The sequence below is a fragment of the Hemitrygon akajei genome, chromosome 2 (genome assembly GCF_048418815.1).
Source record: "Hemitrygon akajei chromosome 2, sHemAka1.3, whole genome shotgun sequence".
Taxonomy (NCBI): Eukaryota; Metazoa; Chordata; class Chondrichthyes; order Myliobatiformes; family Dasyatidae; genus Hemitrygon; species Hemitrygon akajei.
The window spans coordinates 85,403,484-85,424,928 of record NC_133125.1 but is presented as its reverse complement, the minus strand read 5'-3'; the positions used below and the strand labels follow the sequence as shown (position 1 = coordinate 85,424,928).

The following is a 21,445-nucleotide window of genomic DNA, read 5'->3' as shown; positions in this document are numbered from 1 at the left end:
AATCAGAGATGTAGGCAATTTCGACCATCTGTTTATAAGTTGAACAACTGAGTCTGTGAGAGGATTATAATTAGTTGGGATAATTTCATCAATAGTAGGAGTGATTTTAACACCCAAATAAGTAAAACCCTGTACTGACACCATGAATGGAGTTTGAAATGAGGGATTGAGTCTCTCATCTTTATCCATGAATAATATTACAGGTTTATTGTTGTTTACTTTATAGCCTGCAAAAGTACCAAAAGTACTTATCAGGTCAGTTAAGGCAGGTAATGTTTATTTCAAGTTAGAACAAAACAAAATTATGTCATCCGCGTACAGGGCTATGCGATGTTCTATATCTCCTATAGTTACCCCTGCTATGGTAGCCTCTTTTCGAATAGCCATAGCAAGTGGCTCAATGGCCAGGATAAACAGGAAGGGAGATAGGGGACAGCCCTGTCTTGTTCCCCTTTGGAGTTTGAAAGGTGCCGAAAAAAGCCCATTAGTTAAAATTTCAGCCTGTGGGTTAGAATAAAGAAGCTGTATCCATCGTAAAAATTTCCCCCCATACCGAATCTTTCTAAAACTTTAAACAAATATTGCCATTCCACTCTGTCAAAAGCTTTCTCGGCATCCAGTGACAGAATAGCACTATCAGAGCTTCCAGACTTCTCGTAGAGTATATTAAGCACTCTTCAGATGTTGTGGAAGCCCTGTCTTCCCTTAACAAAACCATTTTGGTCAGGGTGGACCATCTTTGGCAAGAGTGGCTCCAGACTCCTAGCTAATACCTTACAAAGAATTTTGAGATCATTATTCAGAAGTGAAATTGGTCTATAAGATCCACATAGGGACGGTGATTTTCCAGGTTTTAGTAGTAGTGTAATTACTGCCATATTAAGAGAGGGGGGAAGGGATCCAGAATCAAATGACTCCTGATACATATCAAGCAGAGGTGGTGTTAGTTTAGTTTTAAAGATTTTATATATTTCAATCAGAATGCCATCAGGCCCAGGACTTTTCCTTCCCTTCATATTAGTTACAGCTTCAGACAATTCTTTATCCTCTAAGTTATACTCCAGCAAAATCAAGGACAGTTCATCCAGGGGTGTAAATTCTAGCAAATCCAGAAATTTCTTTTGTATTTGTGGAGTTGAATCTGAATATTCTGATGTATACAAATTTTGGTAAAATCTCAAAAAGATATTATTTATTTATTTTGGGTCAGCAGTTGTCACCCCCTCATCTGATTGTAGGGAGTTTATTGTCCTTTCTGTTTATATCTGTTTGATACGCCAGGCCAAGAGTTTACTGGCCTTTTCACCCTGCTCATAATAGGATTGCTTCAATCTCATCAAACTTTTTGTTACCTTATCAATGGACAATACATTATATCTGTAGCGTTAATGTGACTCGGACACCGCAGTATTAAACACACACGTTTATTCACCAGACTTCCATTTTACAAAAACCCCGCATTCTGACATCATATGCACTCTGACCTACGAATACTCACATAATACATTACATCCCACTTCTCAAGTTTTTTTTTACAATACTGTGAATTACCAAACTAATGCCTCTAGGTATGACTTTCTAACATTACAACAGCCATGACATAAACTAATAAAAATCTTAACTTCTTATACTGTATTCTACATTGTATCTTACAATACTAACAGCAGTATATTTTCTTTTACTAACATAGACTAATAAACCTTTTATTTCACACCTTGGAACTTATAACATGTGTGATTTTGTCTCAAACTGTGCGAGACTGTAGGTAGATCTAGTCTCTGTATCTAGCTGGAAGTTTGACTTGTCTCCCAGACCTTGTGCGATAGAACTGTGACTGTGCTTGTCCTTCAGAGTCAGTCTCTCGAGTAACCTTTGTGTCCGCATTTCCACCTCAGTCTGTCTGCGCCGAATTTTCACCGTCATTGCGTCGTGGGGTTTCGTCATGCCCCTCACTCTTGGTGTCGTTTGTTTCCACGTCTGTATCCGTGGAAATGTCCTGTGTATCTGTACGTGGAAACACCCTCTCACCTGTCTTCAGCAGATGCTTCCTGTTCCTCCTGTAGACTCTTCCATCCGGTGTGCGAACTATGAAGGATCTTGGTTGCTGATGCCTGTTCACAACCACAGCTGGCTGCCAAGTGTCTCCTCTCTGTATTCTGACATTTTCACCTATATGCAGATCTGGTAACTGTCTTGTATGTCTGTCATAGGAGCTCTTTTGCTTTATTTGCTTGTACTTTAGCTTGTCATGTACTTGAGCATTACTTTCAGGAGTCAGTAGAGTTGTGGATGTTGGCAGCTTGGACTTCAGACGACGTCCCATCAACAGCTGTGCAGGAGAGAACCCCACACCCTCAATCGGTGTGTTGCAGTATTCAAGCAGAGCAATGTACGGGTCACTGTTGCTGCTTTGTGCCTTCTTAAGCAAGTTCTTCACAGTTTGTACAGTTCTCTCTGCTTGTCCATTCGACTGAGCGTGCCCAGGACTGGAAGTAACATGTTGAAATTCCCAGCTTTCTGAAAACTCTCTAAACTCACCACTGGCATATTGTGGACCATTGTCACTGACGACAATATCTGGAATACCATGCCTTGCAAATGTCGACTTCATTGCGGTAATGACACCTTGACTGGATGTGTCACTTAACTTGGTGATTTCCGGATAATTTTGAATAGTAGTCCACACAAAGTAGATATTCTGCACCATTGTAGCGAAAGAGGTCTGCTCCAATCTTCTCCCATGGTCTTCCTGGTAGTGGATGGGGAAGCAAAGGCTCTCTTGGATTGCTGTTTTTATTTTCATTACAAACAGCATACTGAGACACAATGTCCTCGATCTGAGTTGACATACCTGGCCAATAGAGAATGTCCCTTGCTCTTTCTTTACATTTCATTATCTCCAGGTGTGACTCATGAGTTCTGTTGAGCATTTCCTGTCTCATTTGATTTGGTACTATGAGTTTTGCCGCTTTGAACATTAGTCCTGATGCACAGCTAATTTCCTCTTTAAATGTCCAGTATTTCTGTATTTCTTTTGGAACATCTTTTCTTTCTGTTGGCCATCCATTCATTGTAATGTCTCTTAGCATTTGCATTCCAGGATCTTATGCAGTCGCTTTCCTGAACATGTTCAACTTCTCCTCAGAAATAGGTAGCTGAGGTGTAACCCAGTTGACCTCCAGCTCTCTTCCTAGCAACTCTTCCTTTTGCTCTTTGAGGTAAGCACGGCTCAAAGCATCAGCGATGTGCAGTTCTTTTCCTGGCTTCTCGGTGACTGTGAGAGTGTACCTCTGTAGCCTGAGAAGCATCCTTTGCAGCCTCATAGGAGCTTGATGAAGTGGCTTTTTGAAGATGCTCTCAAGTGGTTTGTGATCACTCTCAACCTGGATTTCTTTGCCACATACATACTAGTGGAACTTCTCACACCCATAAACTATGGCAAGTAATTCCTTCTTGATTTGAGCATATCGGCGTTGACAGTCTGTAAGTGCTCGTGATCCATACGCCACAGGCCTCCCATCCTGCAGTATAACAGCTCCTATTCCTTCCGAGCTGGCATCCACAGACATTATCACCGGTTTATTGACATCATAGAACTTGAGTGCTGGTGCATTGGTAACCAACTGCTTCAATGTGTCAAAACTTTTCTTTTGTTCATCTTCCCAATGCCATTCAGTGTTGCTCTCTAGTAGCTTTCGAAGTGGAGCACTGACCTCCGATAAGTTGGGAATGAACTTGGCAAGATACTGTATCATGCCCATGAACCTCAAAAGTCCTTGCTTGTCTTCGGGTGGTGGTAGCTGTACCACAGCCCTGACCTTTTCATTATCTGGTTTTAGCCCATCAGCGCTGAGTATGTGACCTATGTATTTGATCTCTGTAGTTCTGATCCTACATTTACTTCTGTTCAGTTTTAGTGAGAGTACTCACGTGCTCTCTCCAGAAGCTTCCTCAATCTCTGATCATGCTCTTCAATGGTGTCACCCCATATCAGCAAATCATCAATGATACTGACCAATCCATCCAGGCCTTCAATCATTTGTGCCACTGACCTCTGGAATACCTCTGATGCAGAAGAAATCCCAAAGGGCAGACGCAGGAAACGATATCTCCCTATGGGCGTGTTGAAAGTGCATAATTTGGAACTTTCTTCATCCAGCTTGATCTGCCAGAAACCTTGATTTGCATCCAATACTGAAAAGTATTTAGCATTAGGCATGCGAGAGACAACCTCTTCAACCGTGTGCAGCGGATAGTACTCTCTTTTGATGGCTCGGTTGAGATCTTGTGGATCCATGCAAATCCTAATCTTTTTCTCTGTGACCACTGTCACCATACTATTCACCCAGTCGGTCAGTTCTATTTCTGTCGTTATGACTCCCATCTGTTCCATTCTGTGTAGCTCCTCCACTACTCGATCCCTGAGAGCTACTGGAACCTTCCTCGAGGCATGCACGACTGGTGCAACAGTTGGATCAATCTGGATATGGTGTTTCCCTGGTAAACATCCTAGTCCAGAAAACAAGTCAGCAAAATCTTTGAGAAAGTCATTTTCTTTCTCAACACCATAGATTCGCTTCACCAGGCCTAGCTCTATGCATGCTGCTCTGCCTAGTATTGCCAAAACATGCTGTTGCACAATCTCACACTCCATCTTTATACACCCAGGTGAGTGTTTTCTTTCCCAATGATGCTGTCTTGTGGCCGAAATATCCAACAAGCTTGCAGGTGGATTTTCCAAGTTTTCCTCTGATGTCCAGTGAGTTGAATGTTTCTGCTGACATTACATTGCACTTCGCCCCAGTGTCAAGCTTAAATGTCACATTCCTCCTGTTTATTATCAGATCTTGAGTCCATTCATCTTCAACGTCCATCTCTGCATTATCAATATTCTTGATGCATACCTCCTGTTCCACTTCAATTGTTCCAATGAACTGTTGCACTCACACTGTTCCACAGCATGCATTTTCCTTGCTTGCTCCTGCGATTTGCACATCTTTACAAAGTGATTTTTCTTTCTGCATAATTTGCATGTCTTACCAAAGGCTGGACATTTTCTGTATCCATGTTTATAACCACATCTGTTGCAGTTAACTTCCTTTTGATTATCCTGTGGAGCTGGGTTTGTCCTACTCTTGTCAGTTTTCACAGCTTTTATTTTGTATACTTCAGTCTCTTCATTAAGCATTTTAACCTGACTCGACGTGATCTCGCTAGCACGGCACATATCAATTGCTTTTTCCAATGTAAGCTCCGCCTTTCTCAACAGCCTGCCTCTCACATGATCATCTCGTACGCCGCATACAATCCTGTCGCGTATTAAAGAATCATGCAGTTGTCCGAACTCACAGTTTTTTCCCTTGTTCTTTAAATCTGTTACATAGGCGTCTATAGTCTCTGTCGGTCCTTGAGCCCTCGTAAAAAATATGTGTCGAATGTACGGTAGGTTTTTTCTCAGCTCGCAGTAATCTTGAAACTTTTTCTTCAACACTTCAATTTCATCTCGCTCACCCTCTTGGAAGACAGACGTGTTGCAAACCTTTATTGCCTCTGCTCCAGCCACATGCAGAAACGTAGCACGTTGCACTTTCTCCATCTTGTCATCTGCGCCACTAACGGTGCAAAACAGCTCAAACTGCTGGAGCCGTACCTTCCAATTCTCAGCAATATTACCTCGTAGGCTCAAACTGCTGGAGCCGTACCTTCCAATTCTCAGCAATATTACCTCGTAGGCTCAAACTGCTGGAGCCATACCTTCCAATTCTCAGCAATATTACCTCGTAGGCTCAAACTGCTGGAGCCAAACCTTCCAATTCTCAGCAATATTACCTCGTAGGCTTAAACTCGACAGTGGCTGTAACTGTCACATCTTTTTACGTGTCTTCTCTTCCTTTCCTTTTCGCTTTCTTCTGACACCATGTAGCGTTAATGTGACTCAGACACCGCAGTATTAAATACACATGTTTATTCACCAGACTTCCATTTTACAAAAACCCCACGTTCTGACGTCATACGCACTCTGACCTACGAATACTCACATAATATATTACAATATCTAGCTCTCAGTTTGTTAAGTTCTGCAAATAGCTGCTGAGAAGGATTTTGAAAAATTTCTGATTCAGTTTCTTTTGTTCTTTTCTCGAGCTGTTCTATTTCAAATCTAAAAGATTTCTGCTTAAAGCTGGTGAAGCTAATCATCTGACCTCTTAGAAAAGCTTTAAAGGCTTCCCATCTTATAGCCGTAGATGTCTGGTCCATATTAATTCCAAAATAGTAGTCTATCTGTTCTCCAATAAAATTTATAAATTCTGGATCCCAGGCCAAATATTTTGAAGCCGCCACCTTGGGGAGTAATGTAAAGCGTTAGGCTGGTTCCAAGTAAATGAAACTGGAGCATGATCCGAAATTAATATGCTGTCATACCAGCAGCTTGAAATTGTAGATATTAAGATAGCTGAAACGAAGTAATAATCAACTCTGGAAAAGGTCTGGCAAGTGCTAGAATAGCAAGAAAAAGCTAATTTATCTGGGTACTTCCTTCTCCACACATCAACTAAATTAAAGTCTTTAACACATTGCAATAACTCTTTTCTTGTTTGATTGTGAGAGGTATCTTTCCCCTTAGATCTGTCTAGTTCAGGTTGAAGTGCACAATTAAAATCACCACCTATAATAAGGTAGCCCAGCAGAGCAGCTAATGATAAAAACAGATGTCTGAAAAAAGCTGGATTGTCATCATTTGTCCCATACACATTGACCAAATTGAACCTGGTTGAGAAAATTTCACATTGAATAATAAGGTACCTGCCAGATTGATCTTCAGTAACATTAACAAGGTGAAAAGGCACCAACTTATACATAAGGGTAATTACCCCCCCTTGAGTGTGAGTTAAAAGACGCTGAAAAAACCTGTCCCGGCCATCTCTTCCTTACTCTAACTATATCTTCAGGGGTTAAATGGGTCTCCTGCAGAAAAACTATTTTGGCTTTTAACTGTCTTATCCTACTCATTACTTGCTTTAACTTGACAAGTTTTTTTAATCTTCTTACATTCCAAGAGGTAAACTGAAGTCCGCAGGACATAGACTATTAGCTATAATTTCAATCATGTTGAGCTGAATTGATTTAAAATGACTGCTAACTGGGATAACAACGTGACAAGAAAGAAAAATAGATAAAAAACCATGAAAAGTAAATAGGAAAATGTGAACATAACTGAGTGTATTTCCCAAACTGAAATACACCCACCCACCCCATAATGAAAGCTTCCTGACGGCCCCGAGGGAGGGCCTAATTATGGAGCTTAACTGGTCCTCCCATGTTATCATGTTGAGGAACAGCATAGCCAGCAACCAGGTCACAGCCCCCACGTTATCACTAGTAGAAAATCTTACAACTATATTATACCAAGAGACTTTATCAGATTTAACCTAATCGTAGTTACATTGCCACTGTAGAAGGTGAGAACTGATGCAAAATCATTAGCCTAAATAATGCATTGATAAACACACTGCTAACGTTCGTTAGCTTTCATTTATGTCCCTTAGGCACTATGAACATGCCTACTTAAGCAAAAAGTTAAAGAGAAACCTGCTGTATTGTCTTATTTGTCCGCAGCCTCCAAGTTATAGTTCTTCAACTCCTGCACAAATTTCTCCGCTGCCAGTGCATTGTCAAAGTCTCTGTAATGGCCAAAATATCATAGCTCCAAGTGCTGATCCAGGCTCTGAGCTTATCCGCTTTGTTCATAATACTCCTTGCATTAAAATAGACACATCTCAAACTATCAGTTTCAGTGCATCCCCTCTCTATCATCTGCCTATCCTCCCTCTCGCACTGTCTCCAAACTTTCCCTATTTGTCAGCCAACTGCCCCTTCCTCCATTACATCAGTTTGGTTCCCACCCACCAGCAATTCTAGTTTAAACTCTCCCCAGTAGCCTTTGCAAACCTCCCCACCAGCATATTGATCCCCCTGTGATTCAAGTGCAACCCATCTTTTTCGTACAGGTCACACCTGCCCCAAAAGAGGTCCCAATGATCCAGAAATCTGAATTCCTGCCCCCTGCTCCAATCCCTCAGCCACGCATTTATCCTCCACCTCACTCTATTCCTGTACTCACTGTCGCGTGCCACAGGCAGTAACCCAGAGATTACTATCTTTGAGGTCCTGCTTTTCAACTTCTTTCCTAACTCCCTGTAGTCTGTTTTCAGGACCTCCTCCCTTTTCCTGCCTATGTCGTTGGTACCAATATGTACCACGACCTCTGGCTGTTCTCCTTCCCACTTCAGGATATCGTGGACGTGATCAGAAACATCCCACACCCTGGCACCTAGTAGGCAAACTACCATCAGTGTTTCTTGCATCCACAGAATTGCCTGTCTGATCCCCTAACTATAGAGTCCCCTATCACTGCCATCCTCTTCCTTTCCCTACCCTTCTGAACCACAGGGCCAGACTCTGTGCCAGAGGCATGGTCACTGTTTTTCCCCAGGTAGACCATCTCCCCCACCGGTACTCACACAGGAGGACAACCACAGGGATGCTCTCTAGCATCTGCCTCTTGCCCTTCCCTCTTCTGACTGTTATCCACTTACTGTCTCATGAAGCCCCTGAGTGACTACCTGCCTATAGCTCCTCTCTCTGTCTCCTCCTTGCTTTCCCTGACCAGATGAAGGTCATTGAGCTGAATCTCCAGATCTCTAACACAGTCCCTAAGGAGCTGCAGCTTGACACACCTGGCGCAGATGTGGCTGTCCAGGAGGCTGGGTGACTCCAGGACTTCCCACATCTGACAACAATCACAGAAAACCAGCCTCACACACATTTTTTGCACCATTCTGTGAAATTGCGAGAGACTGTGTGTGTGTGAAAATCCCAGGATTCAGCAGTTTCAAACCATCTCATCCTGCACCAACAATCATTCCACAGTCAGTTATTTAGTTCACATTTCTTCTCTACTTTGATGCCTGATCTGAACAGCTCAGCCTCTTGACCATGTCTGCATGCTTTTATACACTGATTTGCAGATTAGATATTTGCATTAGTGGTAATATAGATGACTGAGAAGCTTTTAAAAACTTACAAAAAGCAATTAAAATAAGCAGTAGGAGGGAAAGATGAAATGTGAAAGCAAGCTAGCAAACAATATCAAAGTAAAAGCATTTTCAAGTACGTAAAAAATAAAAGAGAGATGAGAGAGGATATAGGACCACTATGCCAGAGAAATAATAACAGGGACAAGGAGATGGCAGATGAACTAAATGAGTAATTTGCATCAGTCTTCACTGCGGAAGACACTAACGATGTTCCAGATGTTGAAGGGTGTGAGAGAAGAGAAGTGAGTGCAATTACTATTACGAGGGAGAAGGTGCTCAAAAAGCTGAAAGACCCAAGGATACACCCGGACCAGATGAATTGCACCCTAGGCTTTTGAAAGCGGTAGTATTAGAGATTGTGGAGGCATTAGTAACAATCTTTCAAAAATCATTGGACTTTGGCAAGGTGCCAGAAGACTGGAAATTTGCAAATGTCACTCCACCCTTTAAGAAAGGAGAAAGGCAGCAGAAAGGAATTTATAGACCAATTAGTCTGACCTCAGTGGTTGGGAAGATGTTGTAGTCAATTGTTAAGGATGAGGCTATGGAGTATTGGTGACACAGGACAAGATATGACAAAGTCAGCATGGTTTCCTAAAGGGAAAATCATGCTTGTTGAACCTGTTGGAATTCTTTGAGCAGATTACAAGTAGGATAATTAAAGGGGATACAATGGATGTTGTATATTTGGACTTTCAGAAGGCACTTGATAAGGTGCCACACATGAGGCTGCTTACCAAATTAAGAGTCCATGGTATTACAGGGAAGTTATTGGCATGGTTAGAGCATTGGCTGATTGGTAGGAGGCAGCGAGTGGGAATAAAAGGATCCTTGTCTGGTTGGCTGCCAGTGACTAGTGGTGTTCCGCAGGAGTCCGTGTTAGGACTGCTTCTTTTTATCCTGTATATCAATGATTTCGATGATGGAATAGATGGCTTTGTTGCCAAGTTTGCAGATGATATGAGTTTGGTGGAGGGGCAGGTAGTGTTGAGGAAACAAGTAGACTGCAGAAGGACTTAGACAGATAAGGAGAATGGGAAACAAAGCGGCATATTAAATGCAATGTTGGAAAATGCATGGTCATGCACTTTGATGGAAGAAATAAATGCACAGACTATTTTCTAAATGGGGAGAAATCCAAAAACCTGAGATGCAAAGGGTCTTGGAGTCCTTGTGCAGAACACCTGAAAGGTTAACTTACAGGTTGTGTCAGTGGTGAGGAAGGCAAATGCAATGTTAGCATTCATTTCAAGAGGTCCAAAATAGAAGAGCAGGAATGTGATGCTGAGACTTTATAAGGCACTGATGAGGCCTCACCTTGAAAATTGTGAACAGTTTTGGGCTCCGGATCTAAGAAAAGATGTGCTAGCATTGGAGAGGGTTCAGAGGAGGTTCACAAGGATGATTCTGGAAATTAAGGGGTTATCATACTAGGAACGTTTGATAGCTCTGGGTCTGTACTCACTGGAATTTAGAAGAATGAGGGGGACCTCAATGACCTCAAATGTTGAAAGGACTAGACAGAGTAGATGTGAAAAGGATGTTTCCCATGGTCATGGAGTCTAGGACAAGAGAGCACAGCCTCAGGATAGCAGGGTATCTATTTAAAAGAGAGATGTGAAAAACTTTCTTTAACCAAAGGGTGGTGAATTTGTGGAGGCCAGGTGTTTTGGTGTATTTAAGGCCGAGCTTGATAGGTTCTTGATTTGACATGGCATCAAAGGGTACAGGGAGAATGACGGGGAGTAGGGCTGAGGAGGGGAAAAAGGAATCAGCCATGATTGAATGGTGGAGCAGACGTGATGAGTCAAACAGTCTTATTCTACTCCTACGTCTTATGGTCTTAGCATGCTGATACATGTGTACCTAGTGAAGTGGTCACAGAGTGTATGCTGAATTCATTTTCAACCATGCACTCTTAGCCTCTGTGTCATGGTTTTTTAGTAGCTCCTCTAAATGCCTTTCATTTGTTTTGATAATATCTGCTTTCACCGCCCCATCAGATAGGATATTCTAATTCTTGCCACAAAATGTTGGACACACAGTTCCTCACCATGAAGCAGATTCAAGGCTGAGTTTGATTGCTTCTTGGATACGATGAAATATGGAAACTGGATGGAAATATGGGTGAGGCACTGGATCAGCTAACTGGTTGGCAGAATGAGTCTACCTCTGCTCTTTCTTTTGCAGAGCACGCTGGGACAATTGAGGAGGGCAAGCTGCTAACCAATGCATTTAGGAGCGACTCTGCAGTCATTGGAGGTAAGGCGAAATATGACTTATCAAGATTTGCTCTATTTACCTCATGTGCTTCAAAACATCAAAATAGTCAGTGAAGTGTGAGCTCTGCGCTAATGACCAACATAGTCTGAGGATTGTGTTGCAGGAAACTCGCAAGCACTGTCAAGCTTCTGGCACAAACAAAACATGCACACAACTATCTAAACCTAACCCACACAACTTTGGTATGTGGAAGGAAACTGGAGCACCCAGAGGATACCCACATAGTCACGGGGAGAACATACAAACTCCATCCAGACAGCAGTGGGAATTGAACCCCAGTCAATGACACTTTAAAGCATTATGCTAACCACTGACTGCATTGACTTTGAAAACTGGCATCTTGCCTTTCTGGCTATAACACATACTGGCTATATTATTGATCCAGAAATTCAATGATCTGTCTTGATGATTCACAGTATCTCGCCATACAATCTGAGACTTTAAAATTCAGGGATCAATTAAATTCTGGGACTTAAACCAGCATAGGTATTAATGGCTCTGAAAAGAAAATCTGATATCTTTACACAGTCCAGCATACTTGCAGATTTTTACTAAGTGCAAAGTACTCAATTTGAAGAGGCACACAAGGAATTGCAGATGCTGTAATCTGGAGACAAAACAAACTGCTGAGAACTCAGTGAGTTGAGCAGCACTAGGAAAAGTGGTGGATACGGCCCAGATCATGCAGGCTATGCTTTTGTCTGACAGCAGCCATCAGGAAGGAGGTACCAGGAGCCTTAGGTTCCACACTACAAAGTTCAGGAACGGTTATTTGATTCGAGAGGCTTCAACGAGAAGAGGCGGAGGACGAACTTGCTTCCAGTTAGGCTTTACAATGCCTCCTGAGATGATGATGTGCCTCTCATGTGAGATGTGGCAGTCCTGGGGAAACCTCCATCTCCCGCAGAGTCACATCTGCCAGAAGTGCTTGCGGCTGGGTGATATGGAATACCGTGTAAGGAATCTGGAGCAACAGCTGGATGACCTTCCACTCATAAGGGAGAATGAGCCAGTCATAGAAGAGAGCTACAGGGAGGTAGTCACACCTAGGCTGCTGGAAGCAGGTCATTGGGTGACAATCAGAGGGGGGAAAGAGAAGGTGAGTAGACAGGTAGTGCAGAGCACCCCTGTAGCCATTCCACTTAATAATAACTATACCATCCTGGATACCGTTGGCGGGGACGACCGACCAGGGATGAGCCACGGCGGCAGGGCCTCTGGCACTGAGTCTGACCCTGTGGTGCAGAAAGGTGGGATGGAGAAAAGGAGAGCTGTCGTCATTGGGAACTCTATAGTCAGGGGAGCAGACAGGAGATTTTGTGGATGTGAGAAGGACACCTGCATAGTTTGTTGCCTCCTGGGTGCCAGGGTCCGGGATGTCTCTGACCGGGTGCATGACATCCTGGTACGAGAGGGAAAGCAACCAGAAGTCATGATACATGTTGGTACCAACAACATAGGCAGGAAGTGGGATGAAATCCTGAAGTGTGAGTTTCGGGAGCTAGGCAGAAGGCTGAAGAACAGGACCTCAAGGGTGGCGTTCTCAGGATTGCTACCAGTGCTATGTGAGAGTGATGCTAAGAATTGGAGGAGCTGGCAGTTGAATGCATGGCTGAGGAGTTGGTGCAGGGGGCAGAGTTTTAGATTTTTGGATCATTGGAATCTCTTCTGGGGAAGGTGAGAACTGTACAGATTGGATGGGTTGCACCTGAACTCAAGGGGGAGCAATATCCTTGCAGGTAGGTTTGCTAGCATGGTTCGGGAGGGTTTAAACTAATTTGCAAGGGGGATCGGACCCGGAGAAATAGAGCAGTGGAAGAAGTGCATGAAGTAAAGCCAGATCTAACATATAGAAAGGCTTTGAGGAAAGAGAAGCAGAATAAAGGGTGTAAAGGTAGTAAGGTAGAAGGGATAAAGTTCATGTACTTCAATGCAAGAAGCATCAGGAACAAAGGTGATGAACTGAAAGCTTGGATACATACATGGAATTATGATGTAGTGGCCATTACGGAGACTTGGCTGGCACCAGGGTGGGAATTAATTCTCAATATTCCTGGATTTCAGTGCTTTAAAAGGGATAGAGTGGGGGGGGGGGAAGGGAGGAGGGGTGGCATTACTGGTCAGGGATCCTATTACAGCTACAGAAAGGGTGGGTAATGTAGCAGGATCCTCTTTTGAGTCAGTATGGGTGGAAGTCATGAACAGGAAGGGAGCAGTTACTCTACTGGGAGTATTCTATAGGCCCCCTGGTAACAGCAGAGATACCGAGGAGCAGATTGGGAGGCAGATTTTGGAAAGGTGCAAAAATAACAGGGTTGTTATCATGGGTGACTTTAACTTCCCTGATATTGATCGGCACCAGATTAGTTCCAATGGTTTAAACAGGGCAGAGTTTGTTAAGTGTGTCCAGGATGGATTCCTGTCACAGTATGTTGACAGGCCGACTGGGGGAATGCTATACTAGATCTAGTATTAGGTAACAAACCGGGTCAGGTCACAGATCTGTCAGTGGGTGAGCATCTGGGGGACAGCAATCACCGCTCCCTGACCTTTAGCATTATCATGGAAAAGGATAGAATCAGAGAGGTCAGGAAAATTTTTAATTGGGAAAGGGGAAATGATGAGGCTATAAGACTCATAACTTGCGGGTGTGAATTGGGAAGATGTTTTTGCAGGGAAATGTACTATGGACATATGGTCGATGTTTAGGGATCTCTTGCAGGATGTTAGGGATAAATTTGTCCCAGTGAGGAAGATAAAGAATGGTAGGTGAAGGAACCAGTGAGGTGGAAAATCTAGTCAGGTGGAAGAAGGCAGCATACATGAGGTTCAGGAAGCAAGGATCAGATGGGTCTATTGAGGAATATAGGGTAGCAAGAAAGGAGCTTAAGTAGGGGCTGAGGAGAGCAAGAAGGGGGCACGAGAAAGCCTTGGTGAGTAGGGTAAAGGAAAACCCCGAGGCATTCTTCAATTATGTGAAGAACAAAAGGATGACAGGAGGGAAGGTAGAACCAATTAGAGATAAAGGTGGGAAGATGTGCATGGAGGTTGTGGAAGTGAGTGAGGTCCTCAATGAATATTTCTCTTTGGTATTCACTGATGAGAGGGAACTTGATGATGGTGAGGACAATATGGGTGAGGATGATGTTCTGGAGCATGTTGATATTAAGGGAGAGGAGGTGTTGGAGTTGTTAAAATACATGAGGATAGGTAAGTCCTTGGGGCCTGATGGAATATTCCCCAGGCTGCACCACGAGGTGAGGAAAGAGATTGCTGAACCTCTGGCTAGGATCTTTATGTTGTCCACAGGAATGGTACCAGAGGATTGGAGGGAGGCGAATGTTGTCCCCTTGTTCAAAAAACGTAGTAGGGATAGTTCGGGTAATTATAGACCAGTAGTGGGAAAGCTGTTGGAAAAGATTCTTAGAGATAGGATCTATGGGCATTCAGAGAGTCATGGTCTGATCAGGGACAGTCAGCGTGGCTTTGTGAAGGGCAGATCATGTCTAACAAGCCTGATAGAGTTCTTTGAGGAGGTGACCAGGCATATAGATGAGGGTAGTGAAGTGGATGTGATCTACATGGATTTTAGTAAGGCATTTGACAATGTTCCACACTGTAGGCTTATTCAGAAAGTCAGAAAGCATGGGATCCAGGGAAGTTTGGCCAGGTGGATTCAGCGTTGGCTTGCCTGCAGAAGGCAGAGGGTCGTGGTGGAGGGAGTACATTCAAATTGGAGGGTTGTGACTAGTGGTGTCCCACAAGGATTGGTTCTGGGACCTCTACTTTTCGTGATTTTTATTAACCACCTGGATGTGGGGGTAGAAGGGTGGGTTGGCAAGTTTGCAGATGTCACAAAGGTTGGTGGTGTTTGGGGGTACATGTTCACAGATCCCTGAAAGTTGTCTCACAGGTAGATAGGGTAGTTAAGAAAACTTACTACCTTAGTAAGTTAGTTAGTTAGTTAGTTAGTTAGTTACTTAGTTAGCTCTCATAAGTCGAGGGATAGATTTTAAGAGTTACGAGGTAATGATGCAGCTCTATAAAACTCTGGTTAGGCCACACTTGGAGTACTGTGTCCAGTTCTGGTCGCCTCACTATAGGAAGGATGGGGAAGCATTGGAAAGGGTACAGAGAAGATTTACCAGGATGCTGCCTGGTTTAGAGAGTATGCATTATGATCAGAGATTAAGGGAGCTAGGGCTTTACTCTTTGGAGAGAAGGAGGATGAGAGGAGACATGATAGAGGTGTACAAGATATTAAGAGGGATAGATAGAGTAGGCAGCCAGTGCCTCTTCCCCAGGGCACCACTGTACTGTACAAAAGGACATGGTTTTAAGATAAGGGGAGGGAAGTTCAAGGGGAATATTAGAAGAAAGTTTTTCACCAGAGAGTGGTTGGTGCATGGAATGTACTGCCTGAGTCAGTGGTGGAGGCAGATACACTAGTGAAGTTTAAGAGACTACTAGACAGGTACATGGAGGAATTTAAGGTGGGAGGGTTATATGGGAGGCGGGTTTTTAAGGGTTAGCATAACATTGTGGGCTGAAAGGCCTGTACTGTGCTGTACTATTCTATGTTCTATGTTATTACTCTTCAATCGTCAGGCTCCTGAACCAGCGGAGATAACTTTACTCACCTCAATACTGAACTGATTCCACACGATATAGATTCAACTTCAAGGAAACTATAACACATTTTCTCAATATTGTTTATGTATTTATTTTGTTTTTCTTTTTGTATTTGCAAAATTTGTCTTTGTCAGTCTTTGTTCTTGTGTAGTTTTTCATTGATTCAATTGTGTTTCTTTATTCTTCTGTGAATGCCTGCAAGAAAATGAATCTCTTTCTTTCTTTCTTTTTCAATCTTTTTATTAGTATTAATAAAATTATGAACAGAATACAATTGATATATTAATAAAGGGATTACAAACATACAAATTCCCATTACACCTGAAAGAATACATAAGCAATGATTACAGTATAAATAAGTTTCCCCACAACATGAACCATACAATATATATATGAACAAGGTAAATCAAGATATTTCATAATATATAATATAAAAAAAGAAAAAAATATATGAATCTCAGGGTTGCATATAGTGACATATATGTACTTTGATAATAAATTTACTTTGAACTTTGAATGTTGAGCTTTTGTGGAGGACTAGGAATGATTGATGTTTTGGGTTGAGATCCTACATGATGACAGATCCACCATATCTATTTAGAACCATAGAACATTACAGCACAGAAACAAGCCTTTCAACCCATCTATTCTGTGCCATACTTTTGTTCTACCTAGTCCCATTAACCTGCACCGGGACTACAATCCTCCAAACCCTTCCCATCCAGGTACTTATTTAAACCACCGTTGAAATCAAACCTGCATCCACCACTGACACTGGCAGCTCATTCTACACTCTCACCCCCACTGAGTGAAGAAGCTCCAACAAATTTCAGGTCACATGCCAGTGATAAGAAACCTAATTCTTTCACCTTTCATTCTTAACCCATGACCTCTAGTTCTAGCCTCATCCAACCTCCATGGAAAAGGACTGCTTACATTTACCCTATCTATACAACTCATATTTTGATATACCTCTATCAAATCTCACCTCATTCTCCTATGCTCTATGCAATAAAGTCCTGAATAAAGTTCTGAATAAAGTCCTGAATAGACCCCCTGATTATCTTTTTGTACCATTGCTATTTTACGGTGATCGTACTCCCACAGTGCAGTTCGGTGGGGAATTCCAGGATTGAGAAAAGCATAAATTCTCAGTATTGTTGCAAGCTGCTCTAAAAATGCTCAGATGGTTTACTCTATTGTGTATATCTTTACTAATGATTTTTCCCTCTGCAAAATTCACAGGTATAATAGCGGTGGTGATCTTTGTCATCCTCTGCATCGTGGCCGTCATGGGGCATTTGTTGTACAAGCACAAAGGCACGTACCACACTAATGAAACAAAAAAGGCAGAAAATACTGACCCTACAGATGCCACACTGAAGAACCATCCCAATTACCAGGATTCTCTAAGTGAAGACAAGAAAGAGTATTTCATCTGACGACAGCACATGCCCTCCTCATTATAACAGCCGGGATATGCTGTCTGTGCTATCAGTTAGCTCCAAACTCTGTGAACTAAATGGCCAAACACTACAGTCAGATTATGCAGGACATGACAAATGGTTTACACTTTTGTTCACCTTGACCGGACAGAGGTCTATCCTATTATTTCCTGCTATCTTCAGGTCAGCTCCGGGGAGTAAAAGGAAGAGATATACTATGTCTTTATGAGAGCAGCAGAGAAAAAATAATTACCATTATACTAACACACTGCATGAAAAGTAAGCAACTAATGATTGCTTTTTTTCCATTTTGTTCCTTTTTTTGTTTCCCTCTCAGTGATTTTTCCCATAACGTTGATCACATTCATCTCCATCTGAGGTAATATTCCCTGAAACATTTTTGCCCCGATGTCACGCTAACATATAATAACATAGCACTTTAGATACGGAAAATTAAAGCCCTTCACAGGAGTGTTATCAAACAGGAGTTGATACTCTGCCACTTATCAAGAAAAATGAGGTGATTTTAAGGTCTTCTCCAAAGAGAGAGAGAGAGAGATTTTGGGAGTAAATTCCAGAGTCTAGAGGCATAAGCTGAAGGTATGGTTCCCATTGGTAGAGACAATAATATCACACATGCAGGAGGACAGAATTGGAAGTGCAAAGAAATTTCAAAGCTTTACAGGGCTGGAGAAGGTTAACAATCATAAGGGTGTTTGAAAATACACACTCAGTGGCCACATTATTAGGTACACCTGGACACCCGCTCATTAATACAAATTTCTAATCAGCCAATCATGTGCAGCAATTCAAAGTATAAAAGCATGCAGACAGGGTCAAGAGGTTCAGTTGTTGTTCAGACCAAACATCAGAATTGGTATGATATGGGAGTTAAGTAACCTTGGCTGTGGAATGATCATTAGTGCCGGACATGGTAGTTTAAGTATCCCAGAGACTGGGATTTTCTCTCTCTCTCTCTCTCTCCCTCTCCCTCTCCCTCTCTCTCTCTCTCTCTCTCTCTCTCTCTCTCTCTCTCTCTCTCTCTCTCTCTCTCTCTCTCTCACACACACACATCCTAGCATTTACAGAGAATGATGAAAAACATTTTAAAAAAACATCCAGTGAGTGACAATTCTGTAGCTGAAAGTATCTTGTTAATGAGAAAGGTCAGAGGTGAGTGGCCAGACTGGCTTAAGCTGACAGGAAGGCGACAGTAACTCAAATGGGCACAACAATGGTGCATAGAAGAGCGTCTCTGAAAGCACAACACATTGAACATTGAAGTGGATGGGCTACAGCAGCAGAAGATCATGAACATACCCTCAGTGGCCTCTTTTTTAAGTACAGAAGGTACCTAATACAGTGATTACTGTGCATACACCCATTTATTAAAAAGCAGTTTCGTTCTCCACTATGATGCTGATTTATGGCCAAATCTTGAAGGAACTAAAGAACTGAGTTATGAAGAGGAGCGTAGGTTTGTGTTCTTATGAGGATAGAAAATTACACTTTCATCTGATGAATGCATTTAAAATTTTAGTAAATCCAGTAAGGTGGACCTTATTTCTGGTGGACTTCTAACTACCACGCTATTGTGAAGGTGAGCTATCAAGAAGTTGTAGGATGTGGAACAGTGTTTGAAGTATCTCTGTAAGTATTCCGCTTCATAACATTGTTTTGGCTCAAGATCATTTGACTGTTTCAGAGGGGGAATTGATAGATTTTTGTCCAATAAGGATATTAAGGCATTAAGATATGGAGAAGCTATGATATCAATAAGTATGGGAATATGTTTGAAAGGTTATTGTACACACTGTAATTATGGGAGATCTTACAATCAACTCCAATAATGAGTCTTACAAATATGGTTTTGCGAACATAGGCATACATGCATGTGCACATATACACAAACTCCTAAGCAAATACACACCCACATGCACCCAAACACACAGACACATAGATATGAGCACACTCACACACGTACTTAGTCGTGCACAGGGATAGACACTATCATATGCAGAGGAAATATACTGTATATGTGCATTCATGTTCTCAGACATGCTCAGATCTGTACATGCACATACTTGGTAATCTTACGGACACCTTTCAATGATCACCCAGAAAAGGCTGCTAAAGTGATGTTTAAGTGCCCTTATTATCACCTAGCCGAAAGTAACTTTCTTGGAGTATGCCAATATTCAAACCACTCATGTTTAACAGAATACAATTTGGAGGCATGCCTTGTGTTTGATATGCTAAGGAAGGTACACAGTTATTAAATCCAGACTACGGTTATCAAGGAAAGTTAGTACTAATACCATGTTGGGAGATTGTGTTATTGGTAACGTACAGTCACTATAGGAAATCATTACATCAATATCCCAAATGCTGGGGTAGAAAGACAGTTTGAGCATACACTCAACATTTCCTGCATAATGGTAATGGTAATTTTTCACTGCTTTTATTTAATTTCATTTTATGAAACCTTGAGGTCTAATCCTGTGACCTGACCTTAACAGCATTTCCCTGACATAATAAACATTTATTTTGATCTGTAATAGGAAACAACTTACCATCTTGTAGACTAGTAACACTGAATGATTATGGTGCCAGAAGGAGTTACATCCATTATTCAACATATAGAATGTGTGTGTATTATATATATAATATATATAGATATATTCAAAAAGTGCTTTGTAAATTATTTTGTGATATATAGCAGAATTCTCCAAGCACAAAATCATTTCAGGGTTATCAAGTCAGACCCTTGTACCCAAGGGAGAAGAGATGGAGACCCAAGTTGTTTCTGAAACATTTCTAAAACCACATTGAAATAGAAACATGGTGTACCCTGACCAATACACCACATTTCTAAATTCCTGATACATGTAACTGTATATGGCAAATAAATTGATCCTTATCTGTGATTATTAAATATCCAATGGTCAAATGAATCATTCCAGACCATGACAGCTGATGAATCTAGTCCCGGCAGCTACCATTGTCCTTCCTGGGATTTGGAAGCAAAGTGGTTAAATTATTGGATTAGTATTAAAAGATCTGGATTACTAATCCAAAACAAAAAATATTTATGAGACTGTTGCCAGAAGTAGAGGGCCTGAATTATAGAGAGAGGTCTGCCAGGCTAAGTCTTTATTCCTTGAAACCTTGGAGAATAGGAGAAGGGGATGACCTTGTAGAGATGTTTCATATTATGAGAAGCATAGATAAAGTGGACAACAAGTGGCGGGGGCGGGGGGCGGGGGGGGGGGGGACAAATTCAGGTCGAGTGCTGTAAGTAATGGAACAAGCTGCCAGGGGAAGCGATTGAGGCAGATACAATAGTATCATTTACAAAGCACTTGGATAGGCACGCATAGTGATGGGGCTTAGAGAGGAATGGGCCAAATACAGGAAATTGGAGTTTGCTATGTGGCCACCATAGACTGGATGGGCCATAGGGCCTGTGTCCATGCTGTACTGCTCAATGATTCTGTTACTCTGTAACTGAGTTTGAATATCCATAAGGTACCGTTGGGATTCAATGATAAGTAATTAGATTGAAATAGTGACACTGAAAAGCCATTTATGTCCTGAAGGGAGGGAACTCCACACTGTCTATCTGACTAGCCTACATGGAACTCCAGACTCTCTGTGGTTGACAGTCCACCGGAAGGCAAACAAATCATTCATTTCATGACCATTCACACCTGTCACTACCAGAGGTGTTCACATCCTCTGAATGAATAAATTAATAATCTCCCTCACAAATGTCTCCTCCCATCTCTTTCCAGAAGCTCAAAAAACAGAAAGATCTGCAAACATTTTGCAATATGCATTTTTGAATATTTCTGACTATCCATCAAAAGCTTACTTCAATTTTACTAAATATATTATGTGAAATTACTCCTTTTAGCTGCAGCATAAAAATTCTTTCAGCATTACTTCAGTAACAATTTTGAAAGCGTCACCATTATGCAGCTAATA

General features: G+C 42.0%; 1 protein-coding gene across 2 annotated transcripts in view; it reads left to right on the top strand.

Moving 5' to 3' along the window:
• LOC140714318 (contactin-associated protein-like 5) overlaps nucleotides 1-20,690 on the top strand; it is a 1,338,796-nt gene extending 1,318,106 nt beyond the window's left edge. For both annotated transcript variants that reach the window (XM_073025479.1, XM_073025472.1), the window contains 2 exons: nucleotides 11,289-11,360; nucleotides 17,259-20,690. In XM_073025479.1, the coding sequence (XP_072881580.1) occupies nucleotides 11,289-11,360; nucleotides 17,259-17,455 (269 nt within the window). In that variant the 3' untranslated portion in view covers nucleotides 17,456-20,690. The remainder of the gene's footprint in view (nucleotides 1-11,288; nucleotides 11,361-17,258) is intronic.
• The last annotated feature ends 755 nt before the right edge of the window (nucleotides 20,691-21,445 follow it).